The sequence below is a fragment of the Antennarius striatus genome, chromosome 12 (assembly GCF_040054535.1).
Source record: "Antennarius striatus isolate MH-2024 chromosome 12, ASM4005453v1, whole genome shotgun sequence".
NCBI classification, from domain to species: Eukaryota; Metazoa; Chordata; class Actinopteri; order Lophiiformes; family Antennariidae; genus Antennarius; species Antennarius striatus.
In genome coordinates, this window is record NC_090787.1 from 17192248 (window position 1) to 17214119 (window position 21872).

At 44.5% G+C, this 21872-nt stretch overlaps 1 protein-coding gene across 10 annotated transcripts in view; it reads left to right on the top strand.

Moving 5' to 3' along the window:
- The window catches only part of LOC137604802 (phospholipid-transporting ATPase IH-like), a 29603-nt gene extending 11865 nt beyond the window's left edge, over positions 1-17738 (top strand). Inside the window, exons 6-31 of one of the 10 annotated variants that reach the window (XR_011037668.1) lie at positions 1413-1541; positions 2323-2426; positions 2536-2586; positions 2709-2773; positions 2857-2938; positions 3037-3187; positions 3286-3483; positions 3580-3753; positions 4238-4404; positions 4503-4574; positions 5049-5122; positions 5246-5349; positions 5923-6104; positions 6436-6669; positions 7047-7224; positions 7306-7408; positions 8029-8174; positions 8601-8660; positions 9322-9449; positions 9548-9683; positions 10219-10242; positions 11742-11807; positions 12002-12105; positions 12205-12370; positions 13890-14156; positions 14753-14814. Coding sequence is in view for 9 of the 10 variants with exons in the window: in XM_068328879.1 (XP_068184980.1) it covers positions 1413-1541; positions 2323-2426; positions 2536-2586; positions 2709-2773; positions 2857-2938; positions 3037-3187; positions 3286-3483; positions 3580-3753; positions 4238-4404; positions 4503-4574; positions 5049-5122; positions 5246-5349; positions 5923-6104; positions 6436-6669; positions 7047-7224; positions 7306-7408; positions 8029-8174; positions 8601-8660; positions 9322-9449; positions 9548-9683; positions 10219-10242; positions 11742-11807; positions 12002-12105; positions 12205-12370; positions 14753-15025 (3171 nt within the window). In the remaining variant the exon portion in view is untranslated. Of the gene's footprint in view, positions 1-1412; positions 1542-2322; positions 2427-2535; positions 2587-2708; positions 2774-2856; positions 2939-3036; positions 3188-3285; positions 3484-3579; positions 3754-4237; positions 4405-4502; positions 4575-5048; positions 5123-5245; positions 5350-5922; positions 6105-6435; positions 6670-7046; positions 7225-7305; positions 7409-8028; positions 8175-8600; positions 8661-9321; positions 9450-9547; positions 9684-10218; positions 10243-11741; positions 11808-12001; positions 12106-12204; positions 12371-13108; positions 13221-13889 lie in introns of all 10 variants that reach the window. The other 9 variants (XM_068328886.1, XM_068328885.1, XM_068328887.1 and 6 more) reach the window with 9 other exon arrangements.
- Positions 17739-21872: the final 4134 nt, after the last annotated feature.

A 21872-nucleotide genomic window follows, 5' to 3' on the forward strand; every position in this document is an offset into this window, starting at 1 on the left:
TCTCAAAAACCGACAGTGCGCCTTATACATGAAAAACTTTTGAGTATAGGCCATTCATTGAATGCGCCTTACGGTGCGGAAAATCCTGTAATGAACACGCCTCCCGGGGGGTAGCTGTGTGGTTTCGAATAGCTTTTTGATCACAAGGTCTCTTGAACGAAACGTTACGTAACAGTTTATCGTGTTTTGTCTGCAAAGGGCGTGACTTTCAGGGTCCATTCGTGTTGGATTTGGTATTTCTTATTTTTATGGGGGTGGTTGACAATGTGTTGTTGTTGTTGTTGTTGTTGTTGTTTTTCATGCTGATTTTTATAAAATCCTGACGATGCGGTTGAAAGTGAAGCACAGGTGTAACATAATTCATACATCTATAACCTCACAAGTTCAATCCTTCTAATCCTGTAGTTGAACGGTTTCCTGTCACCCCCGCAGCTCAGCAGATCAATAAATCCATCCAGTTTGTAGGTCATGTATAATATATTGTCTCCTGTGGTTTCCTCTGAGTCTTGACTCGTATGAGTAATAAAAGTTTTGCGCAGAACATTTATTTTGGTCGTGGAAACCCTGATTCTGCACCGGCTCTCCCAGTCGGGTGTATTTTCACGACCCTTCAGGAGCCGTGAGTTTGGTTTTCTGTCTTTTGAAAAACATTGAAGTGACTTCCTGGTGCTGGGACTTTGCTGTAACCTTAAATGATCTTTTAGCCGGAGTGGAGACAGAGGTGTTTCTGCATAATGTGAGCTCAGAGCCTCTGGTGGAGACGTATAAATAGGGCATGTATATCAATCTGGTTTCACCGCCGTGATGGAGGGGTGCATCTAATTTCCCTGGTGTCTGCTCCTGTCGAGCGTACAGAGACTGAGTGATGTTAATGGTCAGCTTAGAACAAGGTTTTAATACGGGCGCCCGGTCGGAGCAGCTCTTAATCTCATGACACAGAGATTCTCTTGTCTTGCCTTTCGTATACCTTCTCTTGCTTCCTCTTTTCTTCCCGTCTCTCCGTCTCGTTTTTCTCCGTCTTCTCAGCGTTTTTTCTGTCCCCAGGTTTCTCCCTAGAGTACATCAAAGAGAGAGGATTAGAGCGGGAGCCGGAATAATGATGAATATATTAATCATGCAAAAATCAGAGAGCGTGTGTCATGTGTACGGTCACCGTGGAGATGAGGATTTATCAGAGCTTAAGCTGCTCGGCTCACATAATCTGTTATGCAACTTCACAATCCTTTGGAAAAAAAAAACCAGGGATAAAAAGAACGTTAGAGGATGAGCAGACGATTTACCCGCAGGTCTGTCTCTTTTGTCTCTCTGTTGTCACGTGAACCTCTCGTCAAAAAAAAACCCAACTGCTCCACATTTGTAATTGATGTGTGAGAGAGCCGTTATGGGATGCGTGATTGTCTTGTGTTTTACAGGTTGGCGATATCGTCGTGGTGAAGGAGGACGAGACTTTCCCGTGTGACCTCATTTTTTTGTCCTCCAGTCGCCAGGATGGGACCTGCTACGTCACCACCGCCAGCCTGGATGGGGAGTCCAGTCACAAGGTGCCGGGATGACGCGTGCATGAATCGACTGGACTTCATACTTCATATAAAACAGAAAAATGATTAGAATCTCCTTTACACTATGAGTGTTAATTTGGAAATAACATGGATAACATGGAAGTTTTTTTTTTTTTAGCTTATTATAGTTTTTAAATTGCCTTTTAATGTTATCTCCTTCACTGTCGTTCCAAACAAAGACCATCACTGAATTAACTAACTGATCCCTCCAGATAATTAATCGAAGGCTTTATCTATTTATAGCTGCAGCTTTTGATTCTTTTCATAATTGAAATGTGATGCATTCATTCATTCATTAATAATCTCTGACATTCATTCAAAAAAAAAAAAAGAATAATATACAAATGAACCAGAATAGAGAGAATAAACACACGTGTGTTTTTGTAAGGGACTCACGGACACACATCTCGCTTCCCGTTCTGATATCACTCACATGAGCAAATGCATGGCTGAGCCACACACACACACACACACACACACACACACATACACACACGCCTGCATGTCTGTCTGTACTGTACGTCTGACAGCGTAGTGTAAAACGCTTCATCCTCATGCCTACGGGGCATCACCTGATGTGCTCGCTATCCCAGCATGCTCTCTTCCGCTGACCTGCGGAGCAGGTCACCCCCTGGCGTCGTCACTCAATTAGAAAATACGCTGGAAGCTGATCGGAGGCGTCGGATGAACCCCGCTCTCATTAGTGACTGGATGACATTTTCTTCTGTTGTCTGCTCCTCTTTTCTCCACCTCTCCGCCTCAGACCTATTACGCCGTACCAGACACCATGGCCTTTCGTACGGAGCAGGAGGTGGATTCGCTGCACGCCACTATTGAATGTGAACAACCGCAGCCTGACCTCTACAAGTGAGCGAGACGCCCCATCATTGAAACGCTCCGTCCTGGGAGAAAGCAGATCCTCTTTTGTCACTTCCCTTGATTGTAGTTTACTGTGACTTTTCTTTATTTTTCACAGATTTGTTGGACGCATCAATATTTACAAGGACAATGAGGAGCCTGTAGCGAGGTGAGCATCCTTGTAATGTAGAGTGAAATTTTTTTTAAAATAAAAGTACTTTATCATATTTTTTTCTGTGTGTTCTAAAAACAAAGACATTCAAAGCATTCTGTTCTTTTTTTTTCCTGCAGACCGCTTGGAGCTGAGAACCTGCTGCTCAGAGGAGCCACTCTGAAGAACACCGGTCATATCTACGGTAGAAACATGTCGACTGACATGTTAATTATCTATTAAATATTGTTGATTCAGATTTGTTTACTGTGTTCTTCCTCCACGCAGCTGTTGCAGTTTACACTGGGATGGAGACCAAGATGGCGCTTAACTACCAGTCTAAATCTCAGAAGCGCTCAGCTGTGGAAAAGTATGAAGAAATACTTCCATCGCTTTGTTTAGATCACGTTTTTTTTTTATGGGTTTGTTCATTTCCTGTTTCCTCTTCCTGATCTTTGCCCTCCACAGGTCAATGAACGCCTTTCTGGTGGTTTATCTGTGCATCCTGATCAGTAAAGCTGTCATCAACACCGTTCTGAAGTACGCCTGGCAGTGGTCTCCTGACCGGGACGAGCCCTGGTACAACCACAGGACCGAGAACGAGCGCCAGCGCCACGTGGTGTGTGTGTGCGTGTGTGTGTGTGTGTGTGTGTGTACTTAAAAACACTCTGTCTCACACTCCTTTTCTCTAAACCCTCACCTCTGACCATCCCTCAGGTGATCCGGGCCTTCACAGACTTCCTGGCCTTCATGGTCTTGTTTAACTACATCATCCCAGTGTCCATGTACGTCACCGTGGAGATGCAGAAATTTCTGGGCTCCTATTTCATCACTTGGGATGAGGAAATGTTTGATGAAGAACTCGGGGAGGGAGCTCAGGTGAACACCTCGGACCTGAATGAAGAGCTGGGACAGGTACACACACACACACACACACATGAGCTCGGAGCGGTGTCTTTCAGACAATGTGCACACACACACACGCGTTTATCCCACCCCTTTATCTCCCAGGTGGAGTACGTGTTTACCGATAAGACGGGCACTCTGACCGAGAACAACATGGAGTTTATCGAGTGCTGTGTCGACGGGAACGTTTACATCCCACACGCCATCTGCAACGGACAAATCCTGAGCGCCGCCTCCAGCATAGACATGATTGATTCTTCACCCGGAGGATTCAGGAGAGTAAGTGTGTGTGTGTGTGTGTTTGACAAAGCAAACCGATTCCTTAATCAACCCTAATAGACTCTGCTAAAGAATAGAGGTGAGGGTGAAGAATGCTTTAACATGTTTTAACTTAGAGCGTGACTAAGCCACAGGACAGTTGTAGAGACCTTGTCGTGTTCTTTATGAGTCATAATTGTTTGCCGTGTCCCACAGTTCAAAGAAAAAACTGATGACTTGCATTTCTAACAATGGCGACGGCGATTTGTCTCATTTTAGTATAGGTGGAATTGCATCGTCAGCAAGAGCGGCAGAGAGAGAGAAATAAAACATAAGAAAAAAAAATTGATTTCATTGATATTCTGTCTGTTCTGTTGCTATTTTATTCAGGAAAATATAGTTTACAGCAATGACTTGAACCAAATATCAAATAAAAGAAAACATCAGAACGAAAAGCAAAGCAGGTTCTGAGCGTTCATTTTAATTTTCGGGTTTTTGCCTGCAGGAACACGAGGACCTGTTTTTCCGGGCGCTGTGTCTGTGCCACACGGTGCAGGTGAAGGAGGAGGAGACGGTGGACGGCATCAAGAGGGGCATCCACCAGGGCCGGCCCACCTCCTTCTACATCTCCTCTTCACCGGATGAGATCGCGCTGGTCGAGGGAATGAAAAGGTGAAAAGTCACTTAAACACACACGGTTTGCGAGAATACCCTTTTAAAGCGATAGAGAAGCGTTTTTGATGTGTTGATCTGAACACTCTAACTTCCAGGCTTGGTTACACCTACCTGAGACTCAGAGACAACCACATGGAGATCCTCAACAAAGACGATGAGATTGAAAGGTTGGTCCGTTAAGGTTTTACTCTGATTACAAAACCAGAGGTTAACCAGGAGGGGCTCAGTGGACGGAGCTGTGGTCGGTCGGGAGGGAAACCGTCGTTCTCTCACAGATGCGTCTCCTCTGTGAGAATGAAAGATGGATTTCACGTAATCATGGAGGAGATGGTTTCATACTTTGATCTGTGTGGAATGGATTAATGAATGACCTTCTCTCTCCACAAGCCTCTGCTGTGGTCCGTCAATAGAGAGCTATTTTAAGACTGTTCAACAGTATTCTGTTCACTCTGTCTTACCATTTGTAGTTCACCTGAATCTTTTGTTCGGATGAATCATCAGTAGGACGAGTACTTTCAGGAGCGCCAGTCTCGTCTGAAGTCAGACGATTTAATTCATTTGTAAAACCACAAAGAAGAATTAAAACCAGAGACAGAAATGATCAAGTTAAGAAAAGGAACCGAGTCTTGTCTCTCTGACAGGTTCGAGCTGCTCCACGTTCTGAACTTCGACTCCGTCAGGAGGAGGATGAGCGTCATCGTCAAGTCGAGCTCTGGTGAGACGCACACAGCAGTGGAACACATCAAAAACGGAGCTGTGGTTGAGACCTTTTAGTTCAAGAGATTAACTTAACAGAAGTTAACTCGTTTTATTTCTCTGCGTGTGTTTTGGATCTCAGGTGACTACCTGCTGTTTTGTAAAGGTGCCGACTCCTCCATCTTTCCCCGGGTGGTGTCTGGGAAGGTGGAGCAGGTGAAAGCTCGAGTGGAACAGAACGCTGTTGTAAGTGTGAAGCGTGACTGGTGTTTCTACATGATGTGGAAGGATTTTGTGGTAAAGGAACAGCGTCAGTGACCTGAGATTAGATCCAGCAAAACTCTTGAGTCCATAAAAGGTTCAGGTGTTAAATATGAATTATCTCTTTACAGCAGCTCAATATAAAAGTCAGTATATTATGTGGGAAGAGTTGATTGTTTTACCTGCTATTTATTGCCCAGCTCTGCTGCGCCCAGCTCTTCCTCTGCTAATGGCTTTGGTTTTACAGGCCGTAATGGTTCTGTTTTGGCTCGGCACCAGGTGTCAGACACGGAGTTAGTGATCGCTGGTGGGCAGAGTGAAGCATTCAGCAGCTGAGGAGAATGCTCCCTAAGGAACTCTAGAAACTAAAAAAAATTGTCAGGTGGCCAAAAACGTGACTGCAAATACATTTTTAATGTGTTAAAAAACTGTTTTCTTGTGCTTTAACTGTAAAAATGCGTGTCAAGTGTTAGTCAGCAAACGTCGGATCGTAGATTAGAATTCCCCGATGGTATATGCGACTCCACTGCTTTTCTGTTTTCCTGACCGGCGGCGCAGGAGGGGCTGAGGACTCTGTGCGTCGCTTACAAAAGGCTGACTCAGGCTGAATACGAGGAAGCGTGTCATCACCTGACTGAAGCCAAGCTGGCCCTGCAGGACAGGGAACAGAGGCTGGCTCTGGCCTATGACATCATCGAGAGGGACTTTGTTCTCCTGGGAGCTACGGCGGTGGAGGACAGGTTGGTCCCCGCGGAGACGGGAGAACAAGGGAAAAGATGCAAATATGAGGGGGTTGAAGTCAAGAGGTCCTATTTTAATTATTCGTAACGTGGAGCTCTGATAGGTCAATTCCTCTTTTGTTTTCTGCTCATTTCAAATATGAAGGGTGTGTGTTCTCCAGTTTTATTCCATTATTAGCCTGCAGAGGTAGTTTTCCTTAACAGATCCGTTAGCTGTCTGACAGCTCGACTCCCTGATTGTCAAGGACAGAGGGATGGAGGGGGGGGGGGGGTCTTGTGACGGCTGTTGTTACTGGGGGCTGAAACGGGTATTGACTTTATGGATGCACAGGCTCCAGGAGAAGGCGGCAGACACCATCGAGTCTCTGCACAAGGCAGGGATGAAAGTTTGGGTCCTCACGGGGGACAAGATGGAGACGGCGGCCGCCACCTGTTACGCCAGCAAGCTTTTCCGTCGCAGCACCCAGATCCTGGAGCTGACCAAGAAGCGCACCGAGGAGCAGAGTCTGCACGACGTCCTGTTTGAGCTGAACAGGACCGTCCTCAGACACCGCTCTATTTCTGGGTACTGGAACACGCATGTGTCTATCTGAAATATACTGGGGCAAAAGGATTGTTTTGTATGTTTCTTTATTGTTTGATCTGCTGTTGTTTGAGGGGGGCTTTTTTTAAAAAAAATTTTTAATGTTATTCAATATGAACTCATAATCCAAGATGATTTTCTTTTTAACTTTTTAATCTTGCCAGTAATCAGTTTTGAGATGCTGGAATCAACACATCATTCAACTTACCAGTCGGTCACCTGATCAGTGTGTTTACACACACTATCGCTGAATATTTTTGGCACTCAGCGTCATTTGATTCAATCAGCTCCTGATTGATTTATAATTGATTGGATGGAAAGCTGGATCGTTTCATGGATTATGGGTCGTTTTGTTCCAGATTATCAGTGGACTGCCTCGACTTTGGGCTGATCATCGACGGGGCGACTCTGTCCGCCATACTAAAGCCCAACCAGGAGGGCGCAGGAAGCGGAAACTACAGAGACATCTTCCTGGAGATCTGTCGGAACTGCAGCGCCGTGCTCTGCTGCCGCATGGCGCCGCTGCAGAAAGCCCAGGTGACACGGCCTCACACACTCACACAGACACACTCCTGAATGTCAGACTGGTGGAGACTGAAGGTTTTTGGCTTTCTGCAGATTGTGAAGCTTATTAAGGCTTCCAAGGAACACCCCATAACCCTCGCTATCGGCGACGGAGCCAACGATGTCAGCATGATCCTGGAAGCACATGTGGGCATCGGTGAGTTCATTTTTATACATATGCAAATACAGTCATACCTTGAGATAGGAGATTAATCCGTTCCGTGACTGAGCTCGTAAGTCACACAACTCACAAGTCAAACGAATTTTTCCCATTTAAAGTAACTAAAATCGTTTTAATCCATTCCAGATTTGTAAAAGCAGCCCCAAATCTCCTAAATTATGAAAACAAGCTAATTTTTATCAACCAATATACATGCATACTTAACCTGTTCGTAAGTAATCACATATAAGTTACATAAACAATGATAAAGCATGAAAAGACAGACAGAAGTGACGTGAACACACTCCATCTTTACTACATCTTTACTTCGCAATCAAGAACTTCAGATTTTCTCAGCGGTTCTTGATAGAAAACGTTTAACATTTTGTCACTAACTTGTTATTATCAAGAATCAATACAACAGCAAATATGATTACAGTGTTTTTAAAACTGAATCAAACAGTAGCCTATTAAATAAAATATTAAACTTACCTTTGAAATACTAGCTCAGTCCACCCAGTAAAACAATGATTTCTTTTTGCGCATAGTGATGAGCCAGGAGGTTGAGCTTTATTCTTCATTATATGCAACCAACTTGTTTTTTTCCCCCCCTGCAGGCATTATGGGTAAAGAAGGCCGACATGCAGCCAGGAACAGCGACTACGCCATCCCGAAGTTCAAACACCTGAAGAAGATTCTTCTAGTTCACGGCCACTACTACTACATCCGTATAGCAGAACTTGTTCAGTACTTCTTCTATAAGGTACACACACACACACGATGGATGCCTCGTGCGCCGCACCAGCTCACACACTTTAATCTCTTTACCGTAATACCCAGTGAGACATTCGGTTTACAAAGAAGCAGATTTTTGAAGCTACTCTGACAGATTACTGGATTCATGAATCCCTTGGTGCAACATTCTGTCCCCGGATTCATGACTAGGATGATCAGTGTGGGCGGCTTCTTCTTCAGCGAGCCGTCAAGCAGCCAACCGATTCATTTATTTCCTTTTTGGCAGGCCGGCTCTCTGCTGCCCACTCAGCCAGCTTATAGCACACAATCTCTGCATAAACAGAAATGTGTAGATAGTAGCATTTTTAGATTCTTCAAATCTCTTCACATGCTCTTGTCACCAACCTTCACTTTTTCTTTTTACTTTTTTTTTCCTCCTCTTAAATCTTTCCAGAATGTATGCTTCATCTTTCCTCAGTTCCTGTATCAGTTCTTCTGCGGGTTCTCCCAGCAGGTAAGAACTTACTATATCTGCAAGCACACAGTGTAGGATGTGGATTACTGCGAATCTGCATGCTGTTATGAGGAAAACTAGCTTCATATAGTAAATTAACGCTTTTTATGTTTATTTTTAAAGCTGCACTAATCTATCTATCTCCATGTTAGCAATGGATCAAATGACTGTAAAGGGAAAGGGTGTCTTCACAGAGGCAGCAGAGATTTATTTCCCGGCTCTGCGGCAGCCAGTATTTCACCTCCTTCACCTCACTGCTCTGATTTTACAGTTCACAAACCCCCCCCCACCCCTCATCGATCTTCTTTCAAGCTGGAGCAGAAAACTTTAATAAACCAACTTCATAGTGCCTGCACAGCAGCCGAGTTGAACATCGAGCAGCAGGGGGAACAGATATGTTTTCTTTTTCCCCTCAGGAGTTGTTTGAAACCAAAAAAAAAGAAAAAAAAAAAGCAGAGCTAAAAAATGGAATATAATCAAATAACCAGAAGCACAACTCTAAATGAAAGTAGATTTTGCCATGAATCATGATAGATAACGTCTACATGGAGATAATTCGCTTTTCTGACTGACTTGAAGGTCTAAAACTAAAATATTTTTGAAAGTGCTTCTTAATTTCCAGATGTCTGATGTCGTCGGTCTCTTTTTCGTCTTCCTGCAGCCCTTATACGACACCGCCTATCTGACATTATACAACATCAGCTTCACTTCGCTCCCCATCCTCCTCTACAGCCTGGTTGAGCAGCATGTCAGCATGGAGACGCTCAAGAGGGAGCCCTCCTTGTATAGGTGAAGGCGAAGAAAACGTCAAAGCTTCCGATGTTTGTATTTTGAGACAAATTCAGACACTTGTACTCTAAGTTTTGTTCACTTGTTCTTTTTTGTAGAGACATAGCGAAGAACTCCCTCCTCCGCTGGCCTGTGTTTCTCTATTGGACATGCCTGGGTGTGTTTGACGCGGTTATCTTCTTCTTTGGTGCCTACTTTCTGTTTGACAACACCACCTTCACCAGCAACGGCCAGGTGAGCCTCAGCCGACCACGTGTCAGCAGGCAGTAAAAATATCTGTCCTTATGTGGAAGCAGCAGAAATAGAACAGTTTAATTATGATTGAGGAGTTTGAAGATGATGGACTCCAAGGTTTTTTTGACGCTCTCCGCCCAAAACATTCATCCATCTCCATCGGATTCTCATTCAAGACCAGTTTAAGTTCTCTTTAGATGAATGTGGGCTCACGTCTTCTTTTCATGATGGATCTTTAACAGTAAAGGCTTCTGTCCTCGGTGCCCTGTAGGTCAGCCCGACATCGGATCTCCATTCACATCGACAAACGCAACGGCATCTTTTCTCTGTATCGTTAATTTCCAATCACGTCAACTGTTTTTGACTGCCTTTGGTCTGTTTTTTAAGTTGAAACATCCTGAAATTCATTTTACCCTTTGTCCTGATTCCTTTTTCTCTTTTCTTTCCCCTCCTTCTCTCTCTGCTTCCTCTCTTTATTTTGCTCCTTCTCCTCCTCCTCCTCCTCCTCCTCCTCCTCCTTCTTCTTCTTCCTCAGCTTATGACCACCAACACACAGATGGTAAGCCTGTCTCCCTCTCAGCTCTCTCTGTCTCTCATGCTTTTTTTTAGTCTCTGTCGTACCCTTTGAGTTCCCAGATCGACCATTTCATCTAGTTTCATCCTCTTCTCGCTCCACGTCATCCCCCGCACCTTCCATCTGAATGTGTAGTTTCTCGCTGCTCCATCATCCTGCTAATCTGTGTAGCCTTGAGTACCTGAGCCTAACAAACCTCACTGACATAGAAGCAGTAGACGCTCCCTCACATCTCCTGTGTGTTTTGTTGTGGTAGTAAATAGAGTACCGCTGGAATTCTGTTCTATAGATTAAGATTCAACATCACTTTGTTTTTTTGTCTGATGTATTTGTACGTGTGTGTGTGTGTCTGTGTTTGCATTTGTGTGTCTCAACTCTTTGGAGTTGGATGGGTTTTTTTATTTCTCTGCATCCAGGGGTTGAACGCAGTTTATGACACGTGTACTGGTGACAAACAACGACAACAACAACAACAACAAACGGATTAAAAATGGAAATTCTCGCCCGTGTTTCTCATCCCTGAAGGATTAATAACCAGATGTGGTTATAACTTAAGCTACCGTGTTTCTTCCCCCCCTCCACCCTCCTTCCTCTTTCATTTTCTGCCCCCCCCAGCTCTCCCTCCATCTGTTCATCCTGATGTCTGTCTAAACCTTTGTAGCATTTCAGCAGGTGGGGAAAATGTGCAAGTCAAGAGGTGAAGTCAAATCATCCTCTAATTGGCCCCAAAGCTTAAGAGGAAGCCCCCTGCTCCCCTTTTTTTGCCCATATAATTAAGCCTGTCATTATCATTTTTGCATGTAATATCATTTTCTATATAATTTAAAAACGCAAACAAAAAACAATAGTTGTCTCTCTTAAAAAAACCAAAAACAATTGGTCTTAAATAAAACTGAACATTTGGGATGGAGCTGATCGTGTCAGTGTTTTCATGAATCTCTTTACATTCATATGTAAAAAAAAAACCCATGATGCTAAACATGTAAACATTCATAAGATCGAGGCTCCAACGTGTCGTGTGATCCCCTGGGGTTATGTCTCCGGGTTGTTTGTGTTTCTGAAAGCAGGAAAGCACAAAAAGGACAAAAGTTGGATGTGTGGCAGGAAAGAAAAAGTTTGACTTTCAAGTGGATCCAGAATAGTTTCTGTTTTTCATTTTCTTCATAATGACATTTGTCTTGTGTCATCTCTCCCATCTGTCCCACGTGAACTACCTGTGAGGCTTGTTAACCCGGAGGAAAGCGCGTCATCTTTTGGATTCTGTTAGATCGCAGTAATAACAGTAGAATAAACCAGTGTATTGATTCCTACAAAAATTAGAGGAAGGAAAGGCTTCTTCGAATTTTCCTGTCAGTGGTCTGTCGGCAACTCTTGTTCAATAATATAATAATCCAGAGGCTGTTCACTAATCCACGGATGCAGGGTGAACGTGTTGTGTGATCGATGTCACGGCTAACCCGCGTCGTCTCTCTGTTGCCTTTCAGATGTTTGGAAACTGGACCTTTGGGACTCTAGTCTTCACTGTGCTGGTGTTCACTGTTACACTGAAGGTATGTGAGCAGGGACACACACCGTCCCCTCTGTCCAAACGCCTGGATGAGCTTGTGTCGCTCACCCTAACCAGCTGTTACATAAGCAATCGACTGGTCGCTCAGTTTGCACGGCGCTGAACCCCCGAGGCTGAAGCATCGACTGAACGAGCGGTGGAGTGTTTACACCAGTGTGTGTGTTCTCTTTGTTTCAGCTTGCCTTGGACACACACCACTGGACCTGGATCAATCACTTTGTCATCTGGGGTTCTCTGCTTTTCTACGTTATTTTCTCTCTTCTCTGGGGAGGCATCATTTGGTAGAATTTCCGCTTTTGCCCTTTGAACTTTGGTGTGTTTGATTTTGGACATTTTTTGACCAAAAAAAGAATCAAATCTGCTTTCCTGTCGCTGCTCAGGCCCTTCTTGAACTACCAGAGGATGTACTACGTGTTCATGCAGATGCTGTCCAGCGGTCCGGCCTGGCTCAGCATCATCCTGCTCATTACGGTCAGCCTGCTGCCAGATGTCATCAAGAAGGTCCTCTGCAGGGCGATGTGTCCCACCGCCACTGAACGCGCACAGGTAAGACAGCAGCATCACGTCCCAGTGTGAGCGTGAAAACCTCCTTAGATTGTTAGCAGGTTTTAGATTTTTTTTTAAATTTATGTAATGGCTGTGATGGTGTGAACCCATTGCTTTGCTAAAACCAATAACCCAACTCTAATACTTCCTCCTTTTTTTAAGAAAAGTGTGTTTCATTCAACGACCTGAAATTTTCCTGATGTCAAGTAGAATTCTTTTTGAACCCGTCTGACATTTAATATTTGACTGTAATGAACTGGAGTGGAGGCTTCCAGCCTGTTCCACTCCATCAATCACCCTGGACTACCATAGGTTCCCTAATAGCTGTGAGCTGTAGAACGACTTTTCTGTTTCCTCCGGCTGAGCCTCACCTTCCTGTGAAGCCAGCCTCAGTGTGAACAGAAGAATGAGTGAAAGGTCTGACAGATTTCTTCCTGCTGTGCTTTCTTCTCTTTTCTCCCTTCTCGCTGCACCTAATGGAAAAATTCACAAATCCTCCAATGGTCCTTTCTCCACCCCCCCCCCATCTCTTTTTTTCTTTCCACCCCCTACATGACAACCTTCTCTTCTCTTCTCTTCTCTTCTCTTCTCTTCTCTTCTCTTCTCTTCTCTTCTCTTCTCTTCTCTTCTCTTCTCTTCTCTTCTCTTCTCTTCTCTTCTCTTCCCTTCTCTTTTTGCTCCCCTCTCTCCTCCCCTCCCCTCCACGCTGTGCACCTCTCTCTTTGGGGATAACTGCAGTCCACTCGTCCGTGCCTTACTGTGGAACCATCCACCATCTTCATGCTTTCTCAGTCCTCCAGCAGAATGAGTTTCTGATTGGTCCAGAGTGAGGAGGGACGAGCGGGAAGAGGTGACTCCCTTTTTAGCCCTTATCTTTCAACGCATGGCAGCATGTCTAAACCACCCGTCACTGTCTGCACCTCACCTGATGTGAAACTAACCCCCAGGATGCTCTGAATGATGATGTTTGGCTTGCAGGGGAAAGTTACATTTTCCTTTCCCTACATTTGTGAAGTCAGCTTTTTAAATATGTGTTGTGTATTTTAAGTTGCATGTACACCGCAGGTTTTTGTCTGTCGCGTCGTCATCTTGTCTTGTTAATTATTTAAGGACCTGTAGGACCATGGTTTTTTAAGATTGTCAAAAACAGATTTGGAGATGTCGTTCATGTAAAACATTCGTCTGTCGTTTGTCATGATGTTTTTGAGCTGGAGGGAAAAGTTGATCGATCAATAAGTGATTTCATGAAGTCTTTTTTAAGCAGTTATGAGTAAAATAAGACATTTGAACACATCAATTCAGGACTATGGGAAACTTAAATGGGCAATTTTCTCTTTTTTATGACATTCTTTGCAGTAAAATAATCACAACAGTTCATTTAATAATCGTCTGATGATATAAACCCATAAATCATCCGTATTATATTTAATGCTAGACCGCTGTAGGAGACGACCACTGGACACATGAGGCAGACGGGGCTATTTCATTACCCCCTTTAACCCTTTAACATGTTCCACAGAAGGTAAGGAAAACAGGGGCCCCGGGGGCCTGTGTGGCTCCTGGAACAGCCGGCGGAGGGGGTAACAATGAGAGGAACCTGCTCCGCCCGTGTAGGACCTGTGAGGGAGGCAGTGGAAGCAAAGCGGCTAAGACCTATGACTCCATGATGTCACACAACCCCAGCAGCCCGCCCAGCAGTTCCTAGATTGCCCCCCCTACCCCCCACCAAGTTGGGCTGGGGTCAGCATGGTAACAGCATACAGAGGCTCTGGCTGTGGGGAATCAGGTGCCGCTGTGATGCTTCCTGCTGCGCTGTTGTTGTTCTCCTTTTCCTGCGTGTGAAGGAGATTTTTGTGTTTCCCAAACATAATTTCTGCTTCGCTGGTTTCCAACGCATGCGACACTAATCATGTGGGAAGAGAATGAAATGTGTCCTGTCTCTACTTTAAGTCCTTTACACACACAGACCTGGTGTGGTTTTCACAGACAAAACATTGTAAGATACTGTATTCTGGAACACTGATGCCACCTGCTGGTCAGATGTGGGACAGCAGCTGAATTTTCTTTTTAATTCACAAGCATGCTACATGTGAGGGCTATTAACAGATGATCTAAATGTTCAGAGGGTTTTTCCATCGTTAATCTGATAAATCTGTCCATAAATCTGTTTATTAGTTTATTCTCCCGTTTGTTTCTGGACATATAATCCGTCCTGTTAAAGCTAAACATGTAAACTAATATTAAACCCTCTGGATGTAACCCTGTCTCCTCTTCTCAAACACTAGTTCTGGGGTTTGATCTGCATGCTGCGATGGATGACCAACTCTGTGTTCTGTCTGTTTTAGATCTTCTTGTGGTGACGCATCCTTTGTCTTTCTGTAGGACGATGAAGCGCCCCCGCGGGGCGGCGGGGTCAGGCTGACCGCGCTGTCACCTCGTCGAGCCTACAAAGGCACGAGCACGGACTCCTCTCACCTCCACCTCGGCGCCGTGGAGATGCTGACGCTGCGTGGGTCCGAAACCCTTTCCCACAAGCTGCTGGCCCACTTGGCTGAAGGCAGGGCAGCAGACTTGTGCTCGCTCAGCCCCTACATGCTCCGACTCTCAGGGGCGGGGTTCGCCTACTACGCTCCAGGACCGGAGACGTCCGTGTGAACATGAGCACACACTTTGAAACTCTTGCATGTGGATGAAACTTAACGGTGCGTCCCACAATGTGCAAACCAAGAGCTGCATCTCAAGGATTGAAGAATTTTCTAGAGCGAGATGGAAGCATGTTCACACGCGTGCGGCTCCTTGCTGAGTTCACCATGTGCATTATCTGGGCTAACCCTTTAGAATTTATTGCCCTGATGCCTCACCCTCATACTTTGGTGACATCTTTTTTTTTTTTTTCTGTCTTATTCTCATGAACGTTGGCAACCAAACTCTTACTTGAAAAAAGGATTTCAAAAGACGGAACCGTGGTTTCACACGTTCCACTTTCACGACAAACAGTTGGGTTGTTTCCGTCTCGCATCACCGACTATTCCTCCATACATTTAAAGTATAGTTTGTGGTCCAGCCAAGTAAGGGGCAGCTGTCAGGCTCAGCCCTTTATGTGTGCGTGCGTGTGCATGTTTTGCGCGACTTTGTATGCATGAATATGCCTGTTATTGTGTGTTTTTGTACGTGACACGACTGCCTTACACTAAACCACACAGCAGCAGGCTAGGAGCCAAAGGAGGACGTGTGTTGAAGACGCAAGTGTGTTACAAAAAGCCTTACACTCTCACACACTCCCATCAGCTGGAAGGAGGGAGACGTGGAGGGGGGGGGGGACGTCTGAACGATGCGCTGAATTCTAGCCACCCTGCCTTAAATCAGACAAACCCACAGTCAGTGGATTATATTTCCTGGGTGGTTAAAACATGTCTGCGGAGTGTTTATGACACCTCATCCTGGCTCATCCTTTTGAGCCTCACGATTGTGTCCGCTCGGTTCCCGCTCACGTAGCACGTCGGAAACCGCATGCGTGTGTCGATTCTCTTCCTCCTTCATCCGAAATCGCTCATCACCAAACCGCATCACCACAACACCCTTTCCTTCATCCTGACCACGACGAGCACACTGTGCCCAGATCCGGCTCCACGTCGTCCGGGGCGACCGCAGCGACCCGACGCCGATGGAGCCTCTATAGATGTCCTAAATGGCTCACCCGTTCCTCACTGTCGCGTCCCGCTTGTGCGTCCTGCTGCCACGCTTTTGTGTTATGCAAACGTAAGAATGTTGATGTCACGTCGTCACGTTCTTACAGGGTTTTTTTTCTCCGTGTTGCATTAAAACCACGAGTATTTCTGCATTTGTCGTGAAAGTATTGATTGCGGTCACTTTTGGTGTATGGATGTAACTTAAACTTTTATATCTATTGTAGCAAGAAGGGGTATGTGTGTTTATATATATATATGTGTGTGTGTGTGTATGTATATATATATATATATATATATATATATATATATATATATATATATATACTGTATATATATATAGTCTGTGAGCAGGAAGGAGACTTGAATCGGCGATGTCACAATCAAACCACTAGAATGTTGAACTGACTTGTCCATCATGTCCTCCGGCTGACGATTGTAGCTTAACCGTGGACGAGCCTCTGTACACATTTCTAAAGCGTCTGAAATCCTCTTTTGTCCAAAGCATATCTGTCATGTTGCACAGCAAGTGACCGACTCTGGAAGTCTTGAATGTCAGATTCTGAAGCATTTTTGTATGTTTATACAGTTTATTTTCATAGACATTACCATCTGCCAACATGTATATATTTACTAAAAGGTTTTTAGTGTCTATTTCTTTCAAAGATTTTTTATGAGTTTGGTCTGAGGTCTGGATTTGTCTATTTCAGTTGTCACTCAGAAACCCCCCCCCCCACACACACACACACACACCCCCACTAGGACTTTGGGCTTCAACGTCCTGACCTCAGTAGATCAGTAAAGAGCCTCGGTGCTTGTTATGCAGTGTCCCACCTCACTGTGCTGTTGCCATAACGTCTCCAGACACGTCAAACACACACACACACACACACACACACACACACACCGATCCTACCATAATAATATAATATAAGGTCTATTTTACTTCAATAGGGTGTTGGGTAACTCTTTGTAGTAATTCTTCACACACAGTTGTCAGCCGAGTCCAGCGCAGCTCCATGTTTTGTTTTGTTTTTGTCCATTCTTTCTTTCGCTACTTTTATATCCCAGAGATAAAAAAAACTCTATTTTAACTCTGTTAGATTGTACGTTCAAATTTCTAACCAAAATAAAAGTAACATATAAATTATATGATTCATTACAGATTTATCAATAAGTCTACACGCTGCACTTTGTCCTACAACCGATCAGTTTTTTTCCCCTTGAAGAAAATCTGTCAATGGGGATTTATAAGAGTTCACTCCTCCTCACTAGTTATTTTTCTAAGTAGACTAAAGTGGGTGAGTAAGAAGTGACCAAATAATTTAACTATGAATGGACTGTCTTTACGTGTCAGCCTCGTTCTCTGATGGGTTTATCGCACCAGCCTTCTGCTGATCAGAATGTCAAACTGCTTTTTTAGTCCAGTCCATCAGCACAACAGCGGGTCCCTTTCCTGTCATTCCTGAGCTGAACGTGTCGACTCGTGTGCTCCGAACAGCACGCTTCATATTATATCAGTGCAGCACTGTTTGTATTACTAAACAGGTTTTGAGAATTTACTGGATTTTTTTTGGATACAGAATTTTAAAAGTTGACCTGTTGACTTTTTTGCCAGCCTGTCTGTAGCAAATGAAGGCAAAGCACTGTATTGTCATTCTGCTTGTAATAAAGAGAGTGAAAACAGCTGTCCTGTGTGTTTACTGTGAATTCCACCTTCTTCTGTCTCACGGAGCTCTGATCCCTCGTTCACCACCAGCGCCCTTCAGAACCTGTGATCAGCTGATTCTTGTGTTTTCAGAATTTTAAATAAGCTCTTCGTGTTTTTCAGTTAAATTTTTGCATAGATGTCCTTCGGAATGGGAAGGAGGCGATCGGACTTCAGGTGCAGAACCAGGGAATCTCTTGCAGCCTAGGCAGAGGGATGAGGCGGGAACTGATTTGCTTTCATCTTGAAAGGACAGATCAAGGCTGAATTATTACAGTATTTTCTGCACTATAAGGTGCACCTAAAAGCCTTTAATTTTCTCAAAAACCGACAGTGCGCCTTATAATCCAGTGCGCCTTGTATATCAAAAACAGTTTTTTTAAAAGGTCATTCATTGAAGGTGCGCCTTATAATCAGATGCACCTGTAATCTAGTGCGCCTTATATATGAAAAAGGTTTTAAATAGGCCATTCGTTGAAGGTGCACCTTATAGTCCAGTACGCCTTTAAAGTGCAAAAAATACTATAGTAAGAGCTTTGTTTTCATTCATTCATTTATTCATTCATTTTCTACCGCTTCATCCACTGTGGCGCGTCGCAGGATAGACGCTTGAACTTCACATGTGGGTCTTAAATACTGAAAGTCAGAATTAAATTGTCCGGTACACATAGTTTTTTTTATTGTGCCTATTAGTAGAGCATGCTGAAAGAAGATAATTTCCTGACAGTTTTAGAATTCAATGATCTGCAGTTCGGACACTCAAAATACTGTGAGACTTCTTACGGACACACTTCTGTCTTTAAAATTATTATAGAATTATAAAATTATTATAGATCCACACTAATTACAGCTACTTTTCATTGCACTGCTTCATGTCTGACTCTTCCAATAGTCATTTCATGGTTTTAATATTCCATAGTTATAGTTAGACAGTAGATAATAGTTGCAAAAGGGGGCGTAAACTTTTATCTGTTAAAAAAAAGTAATGATTTGTTTGTGAATGTGTAACTAAATTTAGTTTTCTTAATTTACATAGTCACCAAGACGTTTAATAAGCTAAAAATGCAGGACAATAATGATGCATAACTAGCTGTGTTATAATGTTTCAGAGCCTGCTCACTGAAGGGCTGTTATATCCCGTCCCCTACACTAGGTGTCGCTATTGGATCAGTTGTTGTGTGAAACTGCAACCTTGCCATTCCCCTCCCCCTCTCAGTGGTCCAGGTTTTGCAGCATCCTTCCTGTGTGATGAAGCTGAAGTATGCATGTGCCTCTCTCTCCAGCTGCTCCCCATCTCCACCGCCGGCGTCCTCAGCATCCGTCTGTGGAGGACGAGTGTGTGCGGCTGTGACCGTCACAGCCGTAGCAGCTTCAGCAGCATCACCCCCTCGCCCGCCTCTGCAGCATCCTCTTCACACTCGCAAGCATCCATTTCTGACAAGCATCCCCGGACTCCAGCATTCCCTTTCTCTCTGATTCCTCTCTTCTAGTGTGTGTGTGTGTGTGTGTGTGTGTATGTGTGTGTGTGTGTGTGTTGCACGAGACAACAGCCAGGTAATCCCACGCAGGGCTAGTTTTTCCCTGCTTTGCATTCCCATCATCCCCTTCTGCTCGCCTGGGCTTGTCATCGCCACCGTGTCCCCCGCTTTCTCCATCTTCTTCATCGTAATCTGTTCTCCTGAAGTGCCGTTCAGGGAAAAAAAAGCAGGCAAGCTGTCTCTTCTACCTGTGAAAGTGTGTTTTGGCTGGGCAGCGGGTCTCCCACCGTCCCTCTGGAGGATGATGCTGTGGATGAAGACGGAAGAGATGGCCCTGGGGGAGCTGCTGGAGAGGCTGAGGACGGTCACTCGGAGCATAGGTGGGTGACATCAGCACACTCAGCGATCTGACAGGATTGCAGTAGATTCTGCATGTTTGTGCAAAAAAAGATTGATTTATGTTAATAATCATGTGTAAACAGCCCCTATAGGAGACAATACTGGTGAACCTTAATAAATTCACACCTACTAAAAGTAAGGGTAAGTGTTTTATGATATGAAAATGCAGGATGAAGCATGTCTTTGAGTGACTTTGTGCCTGAGACCACAGCAGTGTTAATGTGTTGTGGTTCATGCCTGTGAAAGCCGGTTTCTGGTCGTCACATCCAGCCTGAGCCTTTCTGTCTTTGTGTGTTGTGTGTGTTTTCACAGCATTTCAGGTTTTTTGTGATCAGAGCTACTTCAGAGAATCATTTTTAACTCTTTTCTTCCTGATTCCAAAGCAAATTCATGACACTGTGGTAGAAAAAGACGGCTGCCGCCTTCATGTCGCACCTGCAGATTTTGATTCATTTACATGTTCCTTTATCAAACTAATGTCATTAACATGATTGGATCACACTTGTGATGTCTGCTCCTGTTTGCTTTTGATCCGTTTTCACACACGCGCACACACACAGAAACACAGACACACACACACACACACACACAGTCAGGAGGGCATATGGTTCGTGTCCACACAATAATGAAAAGCACTGATCAAACTGCTGCTATGAAGGAGCAACATTAGCTCCATCTGATTCAGATGATGAAAACAAGTCATTTCTTTGTCACGTGCATCACATGACGTGTTAAAGGATAGATTCAGACATGCCAATCGTTGGCTGCGCTGCTGTGGCAGGAGGATGAACGCCGTAATCGGCTCAGGGGGGGAAACTCCAACGCTGATCACAGAAGACAGCAGAGAGGAAGGGAGAGTGAGATTCAGGGGAAACAAAGTCAAACAGGGCTGAAAAGGGAACAGCACTGACTGATCTGAGAAACCATTGAGTTCCCTTGAACTAAAAATCAGGTAAAACGGAGCAGGGAAATGTGTCTTTGGTGAGCAGAATGAAAACACACCCTGTCTTTCTTTTCTTTTTCTTATTATTATTATTTTTATTTTAACCCTGGTTCTCTGTGCTTGAAACATTATTGGTGATTTGATCCACTCAGGTACAGGACGATGCTAGCCAGAATTAGTCTGTCTCTACTCATTCAATTTCAAGGCCATCTCTCCACTAGATTCTGACGTATTTCAGCCAAAATTATAAATATGAACTGTGTAGCTCAACTGAATGAATCAGGAATCATCACAGTTCAATGTCTGGGAGCCATGAACGTCAGCCTCGCCCAACCACGAAACCTTTGACCTGTATACTCTCTGTGGACGACCACCGAGAGTGTGCTGTTCCTCTCAGGACAATGCAAACCTGCAAAACATTTCATTTCCACCAGATAATAAGGTGATAAAATAATAACTAGGGGTGGCCGTGTCACTGAAATCCTCTCTGAGCATGTCAGCTGGGCGTTCGACCTACTTCCAGCTGATGCAAAGAGACACATCCAGTTCAGTGAGTCACCGGTCTCAGCTTTCCCAGCAGGAATGTGTCTCATGGAGCCGGTGCTTTAATTTATGGTGCAATATAATGACATATGTTGTTTTTGTCTGCATGAAAAGTGCTTTATTTGGTGCTGAGCCAGAGAGAGAGAGGCAGAGGTTTGTGAGGACTTTGTAAATCAGATATCATCGGTGTGTACGTAGGGCTTTATCATTAACGTGGTGTGAGAGGCGGTCCTCAAACTGCTGTGTTGTTGATCCCTCCGAGGCGGAGCAGGTGTACAGACAGATGGATCCAGTCGGTCACGTTTCTGCAGCCACTCAGAAAAATAAAAGTAGCCAAATCCAGATCCAGAGTGACGTTCAAATGAGCTTCAATACGTATGTGTGTGTGTGTGTTTAGGGTTAGTGTGTGTGTGTGTAACCAGGACTACAAAATGAAGTGACACGCAGGAGGTGGGTGATGCTTCAAAGAGAGGGTCAGACCTTATTAACGCAAGATAGGAGTGGAGGGGGGGGGGGGCAGAGTGATGGAGTGTGATGGTAGATGGATGATGGTGCGGTCGCCTCATCAGTATGTGTGAGAGTACGACCCCTCTCTCGTCTCCATTCCAAGCCTATAAACTGACATTAAAAGTTTTACTGCTGACGTATTTTAAATGACGCCTTTCATTGCCTTTATGCATACTCTCCAGCTTCACTGGGGGAATTGAATGCATGTCTGCATGAAGGAATCTGGGGAGGAAGAAAG